The 16,579-nt window shown below is 38.4% G+C and overlaps 1 protein-coding gene across 4 annotated transcripts in view; it reads right to left on the bottom strand.

Moving 5' to 3' along the window:
* The window catches only part of Ylpm1 (YLP motif containing 1), an 83,430-nt gene that overhangs the window by 4,780 nt on the left and 62,071 nt on the right, over positions 1 to 16,579 (bottom strand). For 3 of the 4 annotated variants that reach the window (XM_050164564.1, XM_050164563.1, XM_050164565.1), the window contains 6 exons: positions 16,202 to 16,378; positions 16,037 to 16,120; positions 15,677 to 15,760; positions 11,773 to 11,853; positions 8,737 to 8,788; positions 3,622 to 3,752 (listed from right to left, as the gene is read on the bottom strand). In XM_050164564.1, the coding sequence (XP_050020521.1) occupies positions 3,622 to 3,752; positions 8,737 to 8,788; positions 11,773 to 11,853; positions 15,677 to 15,760; positions 16,037 to 16,120; positions 16,202 to 16,378 (609 nt within the window). The remainder of the gene's footprint in view (positions 1 to 3,621; positions 3,753 to 8,736; positions 8,789 to 11,772; positions 11,854 to 15,676; positions 15,761 to 16,036; positions 16,121 to 16,201; positions 16,379 to 16,579) is intronic. The other variant, XR_007595759.1, reaches the window with a different exon arrangement.

Below are 16,579 nucleotides of genomic sequence, written 5' to 3'. Positions count from 1 at the left end.
TAAAAGAAAGCAGGCTGAGGGGCTGGAGAGATGGCTCAGAGGTTAAGAGCACTGACTGCTCTTCCAGAGGTCCTGAGTTCAATTCCCAGCAACCACATGGTGGCTCACAAAAATCTGTAACAGATCAGGTGCCCTCTTCTGATCGTCAGGCAGAATACTGTATACATAATAAAGAAATTAGGGGAAAAAAAGAAAAGAAAAGAAAAAGGAAGGGGCTGGAGAAATGGCTCAGCGGTTAAGAGCACTGACTGCTCTTCCAGAGGACCCAGGTTCAATTTCCAGCACCCACACCCAGCACCCACATGGAAGCTCACAACTCTCTGATAATCCAGTTCCTGGGGATCTGACACCTTCACACCAATACACATAAAACAAAGATAAATAAATAAAAAGAAAAAAAAAAAAAAGAAAGCGGGCTGAGTAAACCATGCAGATCAAGGCAATAAGCAGCTTCCTCCACAGTTTTGCTTTCATCTCTAGGGTTTCTGTCCTGACTTCCCTCAGTGATGGAGTGTGACCTGAGAGTTTTAAGAGGAAAGTTCCTGCCCTTTCTTCCCTAAGCTGCATTTGTTGATGGTGTTTCATCACAGCAGCAGAAACACTAAGATAGTGCATAAAAGAGTCTGCCACCAAGTCTACTCATCTGCACGTGGCCCTGAAGCCCACGGAAGAACAGAACCAAGTCACAAACTTGTTCTCTGATCTATACACACACACAAAGACATAAAATAAAAAATAAAACATTGATTTAGCATAAATGACTGATATTTTATTTTTTGTTTGTTTTTTGTAACAGGGTTTCACTGTGGTTTTAGAGCCTGTCCTGGAACTAGCTCTTATAGACCAGACTGGCCTCGAACTCCCAGAGATCCGCCTGCCTCTGCCTCCCGAGTGCTGGGATTAAAGGCGTGCGCCACCACCGCGCCAGCTATGACTGATTTTTTTAAAAAAATCTTTTTATTGCTGGGTTTGAGGCCATTTTGGTCTACAGAGCAAGTCCCGGGACAGAGAGGGGCTACACAGAAAAATCTTGTCTTGAAAAGTTGAAACCAACTGGACAATGGTGGAGCAAGCTTTTAATCCCAGCTTTCAGAAGGCAGAGGCAGGTGAATCTGTGAGTTTGAGGCCAGCCTGGTCTACAAAGCAAGTTCCAGGACAGCCACGATAGTTAAACACAGAAACCCTGTTTTGATAAACTAAAAGAAAACAAAAACAAACCACACACACACACACAAAAAAAATCAAACAAAAGAAAAGCCAAAAACACTTATCATTATTATTAGTGCTTGTGTGAAAGCACACATGCACGCACTGGCATGCACATGTCACAGACAACTTTGCGCATCTTCTCATTCCACTTTTTTGGTGGATTCTAGGGATCAAACCCAGGTCATCAGGCTTGTCCACTGGGCAGCAGGCATCTTTACCTCTGAGCTGTCCTGCTGGCCAATGACTATGATTTTTTTGTTTCCTCGCTTTGGTTTTTTGAGTTAGGGTTTCTCTGTGTAGCCCTGGCTATTGTTCTAGAACTCACTCTGTAGACCAGGCTGGCCTCGAAATCCGCTTGCTTCTGCCTCCTGAGTGCTGAGATTAAAGGTGTGCAGCACCACGGCCTGGCAATGACTACAATTTCTAAAGAAAATTTAATACTTAAAAACTACTGTATTTCATGCCCATCTCCAATGAAACTTAATCTCTTAAAGTTGGTTATCTATTATTAGGCATTCACAGACCTTACACATTCAAGTATCAGAATGAATAAATAACTATGAAAATGCTAAAAATAAATTATAAGGCAGAAAACAACTTCAGCCAGAAATAGTTTCTTAAATGTCCAACTTCCTTCTAATTTTCCTAAAGGTACTTTTGAGATTTACACCACCATGTCTTTTTCTGGGAAGGAGGGGACATTTAACTGTTAAAAAAAATTATATCTAGGAAAGAGGAAAGGTGGAATGGGAGGGATAGAGGGGAAGGAAACTGCAGTCGGGATGCATTGAAAACAAAAAAATTAGAAAGAAAATCATACAGAAAAATCTTGACTAACACTCAAAGGTTTGAGGTACATGTGCTTCATCCATTACCATTCAAACATTTCTAAGAAAGTAAAATTACTTCAAGATCAATCAATTTCTCTTTAAAGTTGTACTAAATACTGCCTCTTTCTAGTTTATATGTGAGGAAATACAGTTTCTTTTAAGAATAGAAATCATAAATAGTGATTTTGGAAATTTTATTCATCTATTTATTATACTGGGGATGGAACCCAGAACCTGATATACAAGGCAAGTGCTTAACCACTGAGTTACATTACACCCCAGCAAAAATGGCACTTTAAAGCCTAGTCACTGGGGACCACCTTCTGAAGACAGTCATAGTTACGTGAGCAAACATAGGGAAAAACAGTTCTCATTCATTGTCACCAGAACTGTAACTCACAAGTCCCATCCCCAGGAAAGCCACTCCTACTGTTCTTCGTGTTTCTGAGACTGGGTCTCTGCAGCCCAGGCTGGCCTCAAATCATGGACCATCTTCCAGCCTTTATTCAGTCCAAGGTGGTGAGACTGCATGGATTCACCACCATGCTTACTTAGCTTGAGCCAATTAAACTTTGGTTGCCTCACTCTTATTAAAGTTCTTGCATGTGGCCGGGCATAGGTGAAAGGCCATTAATGGGATTTCCCTTTCCCACTCCCTCAAACTACATAGACAAGAGTGGGTTTACTGTATGTCTGCAGTATTTGAATTTTTATGGTTTCCCAAGACAGAGCTAACCTGGAACTCACTATGTAGACCAGGTTGCCTCAAGCTCACTTAAATTCACCTGTTTCTTTTTAGTGATGGGATTAAAGGTTATCATTTTACCTTGCTTATCTGCAGTGTATCAATGAGTTCTGAAATGGGGATTCTTTTTTTTATAAAGATATATTTATTTATTATGTATACAGCGTTCTGTCTGTCTGTATGCTTGCTGGCCAGATGAGGACACCAGATCTCATTACAGATGGCTGTGAGCCACCATGTAGTTGCTGGGAATTGAACTCAGGACCTCTGGAAGAGCAGTCAGTGCTCTTAACCTCTGAGCCATCTCTCCAGCCCTGAAATGGGGATTCTTTGAAATGAAAGACACCATGATGATAATCTAGTAACATTTTTATTCTCTCATACTAAAATATTGTCTTAATATTCAAGCACTAAGAAAAGTAATTTAAAAGAAATACAAAGAGGGCTTAGAGAGAAACTCAGAAGTTCAGAACACTTGCTGCTCTTGCAGAGGACCCAGATTTGATCTTGCAAGTATAAGGCAGCTTATACGTTATCTATAACTCCATTTCCAGGAGATCCAATATTCCTCCTAGTCTCTGCAGGTACCAGACATGCATATGATATATGTAACATACATGCAGGTTAACAATCATACCAATAAAATAAAAATGAATAAACTTTCAAAGTGTGCTTGTAATTGTAGCATTTTCTGTTTTTACTGGGAGCTCAACACTGAACTTGGGTCCTTAGACTTGCATGACAAACACTTTATGGGCAGCCATTTTCCACCTCCAACTTTCTTCTAAAATCCAAATGCTATTTAGACGAGTCTTCAAGTTTCAGTAAGTCTCTTACCCTCTTCTTCCCGGGCTCGGAAGCACGAGTTTCATAGTCATCAGGGAGCTGCAGGTAATCCTCCATTCTGCTGGCAATCGCCTCCCAGTCACGTTTCCGTTTAGTGCCAGTCCTCAAGCCGTCCAACTTGTCTGAGGAACAAACACAGAGCCCAAGCATTAAGAGTGTGTGGATTTGCATACAGCACACAAAGGAAAAGGAGGGCTAGATTGTTTCCAGAGGGCACATCCACATTTTTCAATGCAGCACCATTTTCAGATCCAAACTATCTTCTTGTCTATGAAAATATCAAATTTTATGTGATTCCCACAGTCTGCTTGATGTTTGTACTGGGTAATATTTATAATTTGATGGTTTTAGCAATAAATATGGGTAAGGCAAGAAAAGACTCTCCCACCCTCAGAAAAATCACACTTCAGCTCTCATGTTCTAAAAAGAATAAAACAAAACAAACAACAAAAACCAGGTCTCTTTAAAAACAATTATTGCTTTTTTCTTTAACACAGTGTTAATACTGCTCAGTTGATCTACAAAGATGTGGGATACCGTATCATAAGAAAATCAGACAACAACAACATCATGTGTAAGGATGTGTTTTTGATTATGATTTTGGATAAGAGCACTCATGAGTTAATATTTATGACTAAGGGGACTATATGAGACCTCCTCTTTCTTTGACTATACTGTAAAGTACTGCTGACCACTTTGTACTTTGAGTATACTGTAAAGTACTGTTCACTCACCATGCCAAGGATTGATGTGAGTCAAAGTGATAGAATCTGGTATTTTGTTCTTAATCTTAAATTTGAAAAGAGCTGGCCTCCCAATACCTCATTATTATCAAATAAACAACACATTTAGAAATTATGAAATATCAGATTAGGTATCTTAAATAACACATAATGAAAATGTGTCTTTTATTTGTTAATATTGATTTTGAATACAGATGTGGAATATTATGAGTTATGCATATTTGAGCTACAGTGAAGCACTTGCATCCCCTGAAGTTATCTAAACACACTATTGTTAAAGTGGGCTAATAAAGGAAAGTTTAACTGCTTCAGAAACACATAACGAACATTCAACTCTAGAAAGAACGCAGAATTTGTACACTAGAAATCTTTAAGGTACCGAGTTGGAAAAAATTTTATATGGAACGTATACTGGAAGCAGGCGCAAGGAGGGAGAAGTTATGCTTTCTAATGTACAAACTCCACACCCAAGTAACTGTATACAAACTTTAAGAAGCCAAAAAGATTTTACATAATTGGCAAAAGGTTTAGTTCCCATACCCTTCCCTCATAAAAGCAATTATCATTGAAAATTAGTAATATGAATGACAATAGTTTACAAAACTCAAGAAAATTGTTCCATCTTGTTTCAACAAAATTTCCCTGAGATGGGCTGCACAGAATAATCTTCTACCACTTCTGTTGATAAAATGCTGTACCAAATGGCTCTACAGACAGGTCATACTGTACAGAACTCTTGGCTACATAGGGACACAATACATGGTGTCAGAAAACCCATGGCAATCCTTTAAGTAGTAAGACCAACCTTAGTTCAAGACCTTAGACATGCAGTGTCTTACTAAAGAGTAAGAAGCTCCAGTACACTCACTAAACAAACTTCCAAGGATTTCCAAACTTAGAACAACTGATTTGCATGAACATACTCTGAAGTGAAAGTTTCACATTTCAATTCTAACAACAGAGCATGGTCAGGCAGCATTGCAGAAAGGCAGGTGGAAACTGCAAGGGTAATGGCATCATGTGTTCTGTATTTGCAACTTGAAGTCCCAAAGCCTACACTTCTAGTCAGAACACCCTTATTTGAAATCTTTGATTTGAAATTTTATTGTGCAAGCACATTAAAGTTTCTTTTAAGTGCTGAAGAAAGTACCCATCCACACGAACACTGGAATTCCAAACACTCTGGTGGCATAAAGTAAGGGAAGAGGAATCTGGGTGTTGGTTACAGAAGAAAGACAGGTGTCCAGTTCCCTCACACATTAGAAACCTAGGTTGCAAGATGAAGTTTTAAAGAGGATGAAGTTTTGATCCAACTTGGTTGGTCACAGAATTTACCACAACTTTAAAACACTACATGTTACTATAGCACAAAGGAAAAATTCCATAGATACATCTATATATTTTCTAAATGTAAATGGTATTTGAAAATTTGTCCAAGGTGAACATACAAGAGTTATGTACCTACACAAATAACAATTACACCTCAATTGTGAAAAGATGATTTAGTCTGTCTGATAAGGAGAAGGCTAAAATACAACTCTTAAGTACTGACAAGTGACATTAAGATGAATTACAGTAAGTCTAGAATATTCTAGTTTGTACAAGTGTGAGAAACTAAAAACCACATGACTGCAGTTGAAGTTGCTTCAGTACTGAATCCCGGCAGATGTGTGTAAAACCCAGCTCTCTTGCATTACCACATCTATCTCCCAGTCAGGGAAGAGCAGTCAGGTGTAATTAACACTGGTCAGGCAGCTGTCAATCACATGTAATACCATGCCAGGTATAGCTCAGGCCAGTAACTGTTTTAAATTGATGCTCCTTCTTATTTAACAGACACGGGCCAACTTATATATTAAGCACAAATCAAGATTCTACAATGATTTCTGGTCAGCTGCTTGGAAGAGTATAGAAGTATTTTCTTACTGGAAGACTCTTCTAAGAACCAAAACCCTCAGCTCCAGTTTCAGCTCCTTCAGCTCAATAAGCAGCACAGATAAAGCTTATGCTTCCACCTCAGCAAAATCATGTTGCTAAGAGAAATTTAAGAATGCTGGTAGAGTATTCAGGGAAATAAAGTGCACCTGGTAAACAAACATTAAATTTGGTGATATATGAAAGGCATGCAACACAAATAGGCTAATCCTCAGATGATCCTCATGAGTTAGGAAAGCATTTTCAATTGACCCAATGGGTCAATCTCAAAGGAGTAAACATTCTGATAAAGCTTACACTCAGTTTTCCTTCTTTGAAGGTTGGATTAACTCTCAAGATAATCCGGTGGTGCCAGATGCTAGATCCTTTATAAAACACCATTGTCGCTACTTTTACAATCAAGTAAAAATTTCCCTTTCTAGATTCATTACTAAAGCCATTACTAAAAAGATTTATGAGAAATCCACTTTTTGCACGCAGAAATTCACTGTGTAATGTCTTTAACACTAACAGACTGCATAAGATACATTTCTGAGAAATAATAGACAAGTCAAATTTCTCAGAAATCAATATAAACATCAATAACATTTGTCTTGAACACTCATAATGGCTATGTTCCATTTTCTTTTCTCCTCTAAAACTAGAAAGGAAAACAGAAAATGGGATGGTTCATTTTCTAAAAGCACAATCCCAGATCATATATTGCGTAACACCTCGGGAGAATATCTGCTAAAATATGCGTCACTTTTACAATCCCCTTATTTTTACAATCACACTTTGCCATTGAAGCTCATCACTAAAGCACCAGCAGAAACCAATGATCTTCTAATCTTACAGGGTATTTTAAAACTATAGCACGTCAAACAGGGTTGACCTAATTCAAAAGAAGCAACACTTAAGACACCACCCTTAAAAAAAAAAAGTTGTGGTTTTCTAAAAGAAGTATTTATTATGTATACAGTGTTCCACCTGCATATATGCCTGCAGGCCAGAAGAGGACACCAGATCTCATTACAGATGGTTGTGAGCCACCATGTGGTTGCTGGGAGTTGAACTTGGCACCTCCAGAGGTTCAACAAGTGCTTTTAACCTCTGAGCCATCTCTCCAGCCCCGGTTACTATTTTCTTAAATATTTAACTGCATTTAAGCAAAAAGGTGCTTATGGTATGTATGGGGAGAAAGTCCATTACTGTTAAATTTCTCTGAGGAAAAATTTGTAGACGAATATTCCAATAAACCACAAACAATTTTTACTTGACACAAGCTAATTCTTTTTAAGATTTTTTATAGCAAGTACCTATTCCCATAATGCACTACTACTAGTTTGTGAATTCATCTTTTATGTATTTTATGTATATGGATACTTTGTCTACACGTACATCTGCATACCAGAAGAGGGCATAAGACAGCTGTGAGCTGCCATGTGGGTGCTGGGAATTGAACTTAGGACCTTCAGAAGAGCAGTGAGTGCTCTTAACTACTGAGCCATCTCTTCAGCCTCCGTGAATTCATCTTTTAAGACAAAACCCACTCAAATCAACTGCTATCTCTAATACAAGTGACCCATGCAAGTGTGTGTACCATGCGCTCCCCTTACATGTAAAGGTCACATGACCTAAGTAGCCAAAGTGCTGAATGGACAAACTAAGTCTACAGACTTAGGATGCTGAGTTGGTTGCTTGGTTCTGGAATAACAATATACGGAGAGAAAAACTGAGAGTCACCTTTCCTAATCACTCAGTAAGTCCTGGCACGGTCCTTTAAGTTTCTACTGAGACACCTAAATTGACATATTAAATTGGCATTTTAAGTGAAGTAAAAAAGATTTTAAAAAAAAAAAACTTTCAGAATCACACTAAAATATCTAAGGAATACATTTAGTACATACAATTTTTATACAGGGAACTCTAAGGTTTGATGTAAGCAATCATTTAAACCGGTTTATCTTGTAACTTGGTACTAAAAACAGTCTGAAGAAAAATTTAAATGGAGTCTCCTTGAATATTTCAATTATGCACTTACTTCCCAACACAGAAACTCAAGTACTCAGGTACCTTCTTTTTAATTACATTTTAAAACCCTAGTATTTATTAGAATTATTACTAAAGTACTCACAAACAAGCTCAACTTTGGGTTACAGGTAAATATTCTTTTAAAAAATGTTAGGAGCACATTTATGATTAATACTAAAAAAAGAATGTTAGAAGTAACAGTATGTTATCATGCTTATCAAATATTTCTAATTATCTTAAAAATTTCCAATGATTTTTTTTGTAAAAAAAATCCTTTTTCCTCTGTCACAGATACAAGAAGGCAAGGCAAGGCTAGGGACATAACTGCAGGGTGAGCACAGCTCGTGCAGTGGAGAGCTCTATCACCATGATCATCAGGTATCACATATAAAAACAGGAAAAAGGAAATACCCACCTAGCTTTGCCTCAGAAGTGTCCATCTCCCATTTGCTTTTCGGAATGTAACCCTAAATCGTACACAGAGAGAAGCTCGAAGGGTTAGAAAGAGACACATACATGCATAACACGTTTGAATTGGAAAAGCATTAAAACTGGGAATGGATTCAGTTTCCACTCGCTAGTTATAAATATATCCTTATGGAAAACACAACTTTATTATCCTTGAAGAAAGTTAAGTGACCAAATTCACCAAACCTCACTGCACTTTTAGAGCAGTTGTCAGGACAGGATCAGGAATGCACTCTGAGGCAGGTCCAGCTGAGGACTCAACTGCAGCCTCAACACCAGATGTATAGCAATTATGGCAAGAGTGTACAGATAGTTACTGAGCCAGGATCAATAGCACTCAGAAAATTTATAAACTAGCTAGGTTACTTTCTAAGAACAACTGCTATTCTCAAGTAATTGAAGCCATTATGTCCAAAAGTGTTCTTCAAGATATTCATTCCAGTGTCTTTTTTAGTACTTGGAAAAGAAAAACTGGTACTTGAACCCAACTACCCCATCATGAAGTTCACACTTATTTTAAAATGACTCAATCCATGTGCCAGTTAGATCTTACAAAGGCTAATTTTATTGAATCAACTTCAAAGCAGTTCTCTTTCACCAGATGAAAAGGAAACTATTTCTGATAGCTTCTAATATTATGTTTTCCTGTTATGTGATAAACCAGAAATTACCACAGGCAATTTACAGCTTACATAAGATAACTGAGTAATTCATTTTAAACAAGTACCCCAAACATCTTCCAATGTCCCTGGGTGTCTACAACTATGTAGTAATCCCTTCTGTTTAGTCTCCTAGCCAGTTTATTCCATATCATTTATCCCAATTCTCCTTTTCCTTTATTTGGACTATGATTTCAATTAGATCCTATTATACAGAAATGTTAATATAGGACCTAGTGAACCAGACAAATTCATTGAAGGTATTGTCTTTTACGAGTCATCTCTCTACTGTTGAGAATGTTCAAGGTCATGGAGCAGACTGCACACAGCTGCATTAAAAACACACTGGAGACATCGGAACAATCTCTACAGGAGAGTTCACCTGAGCATCGTATTCCAGGACACCTTTGCTTTTATACACTGCTAGTCTTCATGCAGAACTAGGAATTACTAGGTAGTATTTCAGATTATAAATTACATCTTTTCCAAAAACACTTAGATCAAATCAAGAAAAAGCTGTGCTGATGTGATGACGTTGAGTTAAATACTGAGGAAATTTGCACAAGTGTTATCTTAAAAACCACCTAGAAGCATAAGCATCACTGGAATAGTAGAATTATAGACTGTAATCATATGTACTAGGTTTGTGCAAGCACTAAAGGCAGGAATCTATCTCACCAACAATCCCTAGGGATTATTTTACCTAAGAAAAGACTGGACTTCATTCAGTACAGAACTGAAAATGCAGTTTACTGAGATTCTGTTAAAGCAATCTGGATGACACAAAACTTGCTTACACCACTTTGGTTAATATTCTCCAGGAATCTTTTACCCTTGGGATAGATTCCAAGAGCAAAAGAGCTGGATCCTGCTATGTGATTGGGCTAAAAGAAGTTGAGTTAAGTAAAAAAGTGTATTCACGTCCCCCTGCTGGAACCATCCTGGTCATCCTCAAAACTTTCACCCTTTAGCAGGCCACATGGAAATACAAGAGAGTTCAACCGAGTAGAATTTTAATGCTTCCGTACCAGTTCTCTGGTGTAAAACTAGTGTTACAATGTGTTTCTCTTTTAAAAAGTAACTGTACATTTAATTAAAAGCTTCAAGTTGACTACATTTAAGCAAGTGAGATGAAGCATATCCTGAAATAAAACTGCCACAAAAGATGGAGCTTCCAAAAGCCAATAACACTGTGAATTTCTCATAGTCACTGTCTAGTACAGGGTACAAGTAGTTAGGGAGGTTAATAGTTACCCAGAACAGTGTGGCCTTTAAGTAAATTTCCTGCTCACATATTAGAGTATGTATGCCAAAATGCAACCTGATTAAGAAAAATAAGACTTAAAAAACATACTGAGACTCAATTATCATTAACTTTAAAGCTTATTTTTTAATACACATTTTAAAAATCTAGGAATGAAGAGGTCGACACCAATGCTATAAACACAGTTTCTATCAAGAGTCTTCTATGTCACACATGGTTTGAAGAGACCACTCCTTATAGACTATGTTTTAAGGGACAGCAATCAGAAATCTCCGTTTGTACATTTTCATTAAAAGAAATATGAGAAGCAACTTTAGCAAGAGCTGAAATAGCAAATAAAGCAAATAATACTGTGGATTTAAAAAGCAATACTATTCAAAGGCATTGTTAATCTCCGTACCTCATTAGCCAACACTAACACGTCAGGAATTTTATAGGTTTCATTTCTTGAGTGACAGGATAAGGAAAACATCTCCAGAGGCGTAATCAAAAGCATTTACAGGAGGTACACAGAACTTTACACTAACATTATTATTTTATCAGCTTTGGTAAAAATCCATTGCCTACACAGTCATTTTTGTCATCACTTAACAAGACAAAATAAGAACAACTCCAGCAGCCAGTGGCAGCCCTTTGCTTCTTCATTTAATAAGTTCTGCCTCAAGTGACAGAACTCAATTTTGAGATCTTAAAGCAAAGAAGACACACGTATGCACATACTGGACAGGCTATACCACATACCCGCTGGAATGGAAAAAACTCCCTTTCATATGTAATTTACTTTTTTGAAAAGTATACTCTCTTATAACCACCCACAGCTAGATGAGTACAAAGATGAGTTTCTTAGTACTCTGCTAAATTTTTCTTTTAACAACACAAGAGTTTTTCTGGACTAAGAAAAAATAAAAAGAATCCAAAGCCTCCATGAAGATGATTACTGAAACTTTTACTGTAAAAAGTGTGTATCAACACTATTTAATCTAACTACAGATCTGAATAAAAACACTCCTTAAGAATAACAAAGAGACACTTTGCTCAAAGTGGTTGGTCTGTCTCCTACCAGTTCGCTTTCCTCTTCTTCTGCATCTTTCTTTTCATCCTTCTGTTCTTCAATATTTGCATCAAAATCTTCCATCTCTACCTACAATATACCAATAATCATTGTTTAAAAAAAGGATTGCATTAGTATTTAAGGGAATGTTGACTCACTAGAATCTAGAATAAGCACAAGATGGCACGGGCTCTTCTCTGCCATATACCACGTAAATCTGAACATCTTGAACTTTGAATTGGGACTAAAAGACCATAGAAAGATATTCCTGGAATTTTTATCTTTATCCCTATAAAGTTAGGCAAAAATATTTTACTCTAAGTAGATGGGTCACCTGTTTTTAATGCTCAAAAGATGCACACTTTTAAAAACTTCTAATGAATATTTCTCCAAAATAAGAGAAATGGGGGCAGGGGCACAATAACAAGGATGAGAGCACAGCGATGTGAAAGTACTAGAAGGTAACCCAGACTGGCAGGAAACCACCAAAGCTGGTGTAAGGAAGAGAGACTGGCGGTTCCTCCAACAGGGACAAAGGTGCTACAAGAGGAGCACCGTCAGAATGCTGGCCACACTAACATGCCATGTTTGGGGAGACTTCAGAAAACCATCGCAGAAAGAATTTAAAGGACTTCATTCAAAACTGTTAACTTTTTTGGACAGGATCTGGCTCTGTAAGACCAGGTCAGCCTCAAACTCACAGAGATCCACCTGCCTCTCCCTCCCAAGCGCTGTGATTAAAAGCTTGTGTCATTAGATCTCATCAAAATTGTTACTTTTAGCCGGGCGGTGGTGGCGCACGCCTTTAATCCCAGCACTCGGGGGGGGCAGAGGCAGGTGGATCTCTGTGAGTTCGAGACCAGCCTGGTCTACAGAGCTAGTTCCAGGACAGGCTCCAAAGCCACAGAGAAACCCTGTCTCGAAAAACAAAAACAAAAACAAAAACAAAAAAAAAAAATTGTTACTTTTAAGGTAGTGATATGCCAGTCTTTATAAGGTACGTAGAGGCAATCTAGCAACCTAATATGGACATAAAACTGGCAATCTCAGAAATAGGCTGTTTATATGTGTGAAGTTTAAAACTGAGCCAAGGCTGGGGAGTGGTAGCACGCGCCTTTGATTCCAGCATGCAGGAGGCAGAGGCAGGTAGAGCTCTATGAGTTCGAGGCCAGCCTGGTCTACAGAGTGAGTTCCAAGACAGCCAGGACAAGACAGAGAAACCCTGTCTTGAAAAACAAAGCACAAACAAACAAAACAAAACAAACAACTGAGCTTAGGACAACGGCCTAAGTGATTTCTTAAGGTCTGGAAAGGCTAAGTTAGAAAAGGAGACTGCGTTGAGATGATACAGAGATAAATGGAAAGGCAGTGCATGAACTCATAAAGGCCAGGAAAAAGAGAGTATGTTTTTAAAAGGTGGCATGATCAACTCTACCACATGTGGCTATAAATTTGGGCTACAGGAGTGTCTGCTCCCAAGCCACAGAATCACACATTAAAAACAGCACCATTCAAAGAATAAGGTCAAACAAAACAGAAGTACACAAGTGACTGAGACAGAAATTCACTGTCTTTTCATGATGCTTTCTTCCAAATTAATGACTACCATCAAGAGTTAGCAATGAGTGAAAATGTGTTGGAGAAAAAAAAAAAACCTAATAGATACTTATAGATTACTTATTGCAAATTGAAAAAGTAAAAACCCAACAAATATGACGTGGGTGCCAAGGTTTAGACCAAAGCCTAAATTGCAATGAGGTAAACTGGCATCTCAAATGATGTGAACCAAATGTGATGCACTGAGAACATATAATTTGTGCAGCATTCCTGCCAAAGTTTTGTTTTACACATTTATTTGTTCGTTCATTCATTCATTCATTCACTTGTGTACGAGCACACACATGTGCCCATTGCTCTAGCGCACAGTAGGACATCAGAGAGTCATTTGCAGGAGTTAGTTTCCCCACCATGCTATTAGCCACTCAGTCATCTCCAGAGCCTTGTCTGCTATTTAATTTAAATCTAAACTAACGGAGGCAGCCAACCCAAACTGATGGGCACTCAACAGAACAACTGGTCTATATGCATAAAAATTCTATTTTTTATGGTAGTCAGTCTGAGAAATTAATTTTTATAAGTCTGAGTCTGGGATTTTCTTTTAACCTTTATTTTTATTTTATGTGTATGGGTGATTTACCCGCATAGATGTCAGTGTACCAACTGTGTACAGTGACTGAGACCAGAAGAGGGTATAGGATCCCCTAGAGTTACAGATGGCTGGAAGCCACCAGATGTGTATTCAGAATTGAACTTGTGTCCTCTAGAAAATCAACCAGTGCCTTAGCCACTGAGCCACCTCTCCAGGTCCTACAATATTGAAAAATAATAATAAATAAATAGATAGAAACAGTAGGCATACGTGTGTATGCTTCAGTATGTGTGAGACTTTGGGTGTAGGCGCCTTCCTCAATTATTGTTCTTTTTTTTTCTTCCCAGATAGGGTTTCTGTGTAATCCTGGCAGTCGTGGAACATGATCTACTACAGATCAGGCTGACCTCTGCCTCCAAAGTGCTAGAATTAAAGGTGTATATCACCATATTTTCTGAGACAGGGCTTCTCAGTGAATCTGGAGCTCACCAATTTAGACTTGTTAGCCACTGAGCCCCAGTGATCGATCGATCAATCTTCCCCCTCCCCTCTCTCTCCCTCCCTCTCTCTGTGTGTCTTGACAGGGTTTCTCTTTGTAGCCCTGGCTATCTGGAACTTGCTCTGTAGATCAGGCTGGCCTTAAACTCACAGAGATCCCTTCGCCGCCTTTGCCTCTGGAGTGCTGGGATTAAAAGCGTGCACCACCACCACCTGGCCCCCAAGAATCTCTTATATGCCCCCTCCAAAGTACTTGGATTACAGGCAAGGGCCAATGTGTCCAGTGTTTATATGAGTGATGGGAGTCAAAATTCAGGTCACATGCTTTCATGGCAAGCACTTTACTGAGGGAGCCACTGTTCCAATTACAAAAAGTTATAAAGAGCCCAGCAGAGGTGCCACACACTTTTAAGACCTGATCTACCAAAGGAGTTCCAGGCCAGTCAGGACCATACAGTGGCTGTTTCATCCTACCCAAAAAGAGGTTATAAAGTACACCATCAGGACAGATGATGAAAGCTAAATATAGACTATTTTTTAAGCTAACTCAAGAAAATTCAAATGTCAAATTAAGGAACTGGCTATGGGGTATGACCTAGGGGGAACATGGGGTTAAGTAAATCAAAAAAACAGAAATTAACACTTAAGAAATTTATTTTACTTAATATAGTCGAAGTTTTTTTGAGGCAGGATCTCTCTATGTAGCTCTGACTGTACTGGAACTCACTCTGTAGATCTGCCTGCCTCTGACTTCCAAGTACTGAGATTAAACATGTGTGTCATCAGCCTAGCTAATGTTAACTTTTTTTTTTTTTTTTTTTGCTTTTTTGAGATAGGGTTTCTTTCTGTATCTCTGGATGGCCTCAAACTCACAGAGATCTGCCTGCCTCTGCCTCCCTGAATACTGGGATTAAAGGCATGTGTCACCACCGCCCAGCTAAATTTCTTAAATTTTAAAATTAATTAAATTTATTAGGGAACATCCTTGTTCTTAGAAGATAGCCATCAATATATTAGAGGTGATGGACTAATGTTATTCAACTTATCTCTCATATGATTCTACAGTAATGGTATAATAATGTCACTAAGCATTAATAAAGAAAAATGTGGGAAAATATGATCAGATTCATTAAGATCATTAAAAGGTAAAAACATGCTCTTACATTATTCACGTAACTTTTCTGGAAGTTTAAGACATCTGTGGAAAGAAGGTGAAGTATGTGTTGCTTAATCTTAACTGCATTTGAGGCAAAGATGCATACTTACTTCTTCAATTGCAGCATCTTGTAGCAAGGAACGAATGTCTAGACGCATCATGTGACGAGGTGCGGTTTCCCAATGATCAGCCATCTATAGAGATATTCAGGACAAGTTATCTCAGACAACTACTCCAATAAAGGTCAAATAAGCCATCCAGATATGCAATTAATGCTACAACTTGAATAGGCTAGTTCCAAGAAGAGCTAGGCAAGCCCCTCCAGTTAAAATACAGAAAGGAAAACATTTATTGAATCAGGTAGAAGACACTCAAAAAATAAAATGAGGAAAGTGAGTTTAAGACAACAGTGCTGACGCTCAAAAATGACGCTTGGGGTACTCCAGCACCCTATGTTTCTGAAAAGTCACCTTGTTTATTTCTTTAAGCTTTCTTCCATGAACATTTCTCTTGCCACAAGTCTGGTTATCGGCACTCATTTCAGCCAAATACACCTAAACAAAAATAAGTAATGAGAAGGTCAAGAAATAGAAAACTCAAGCTAAAAGTGCTTCAAAAGTTCTTTAAGACCATACCTCAAAACCCTTGGTTTTTGCTGCACTCCAAAACTGGTCAAAATGTCTAACTCTGTCATTGATAGCATCCAGAATGATGAAAGGGAAAAACCCATCATCCAGAGTCTTTTTGAATGTTTTAAACATGCTGGTGCGGTAGGTCTCCTCCATCTCAGCTTCATATTCATATTCCATTACCTAAATCCCACAGAAACGGGGGTTAGCAGAAGGAAGGAGCAGGCTCAGCCTGGTTCACACCAAGACAGAATGACTATGCATCCTTCACACCTAAGTACCAAAGCTGGTGTCCAGAAGACAGGAAGTGGTCATCTTCAACACCCGCCCCCCCATCTCAATCCAGGAGTGGTGGTGCACACCTTAAGCCCCAGGTGGTGAGAC

Source organism: Alexandromys fortis, unplaced genomic scaffold (genome assembly GCF_014885135.2).
Source record: "Alexandromys fortis isolate MF-2015 unplaced genomic scaffold, M_Fortis_MF-2015_v1.1 scaffold_159, whole genome shotgun sequence".
In the NCBI taxonomy this organism is placed as follows: Eukaryota; Metazoa; Chordata; class Mammalia; order Rodentia; family Cricetidae; genus Alexandromys; species Alexandromys fortis.
This window is presented reverse-complemented; position numbering and strand designations above follow the sequence as displayed.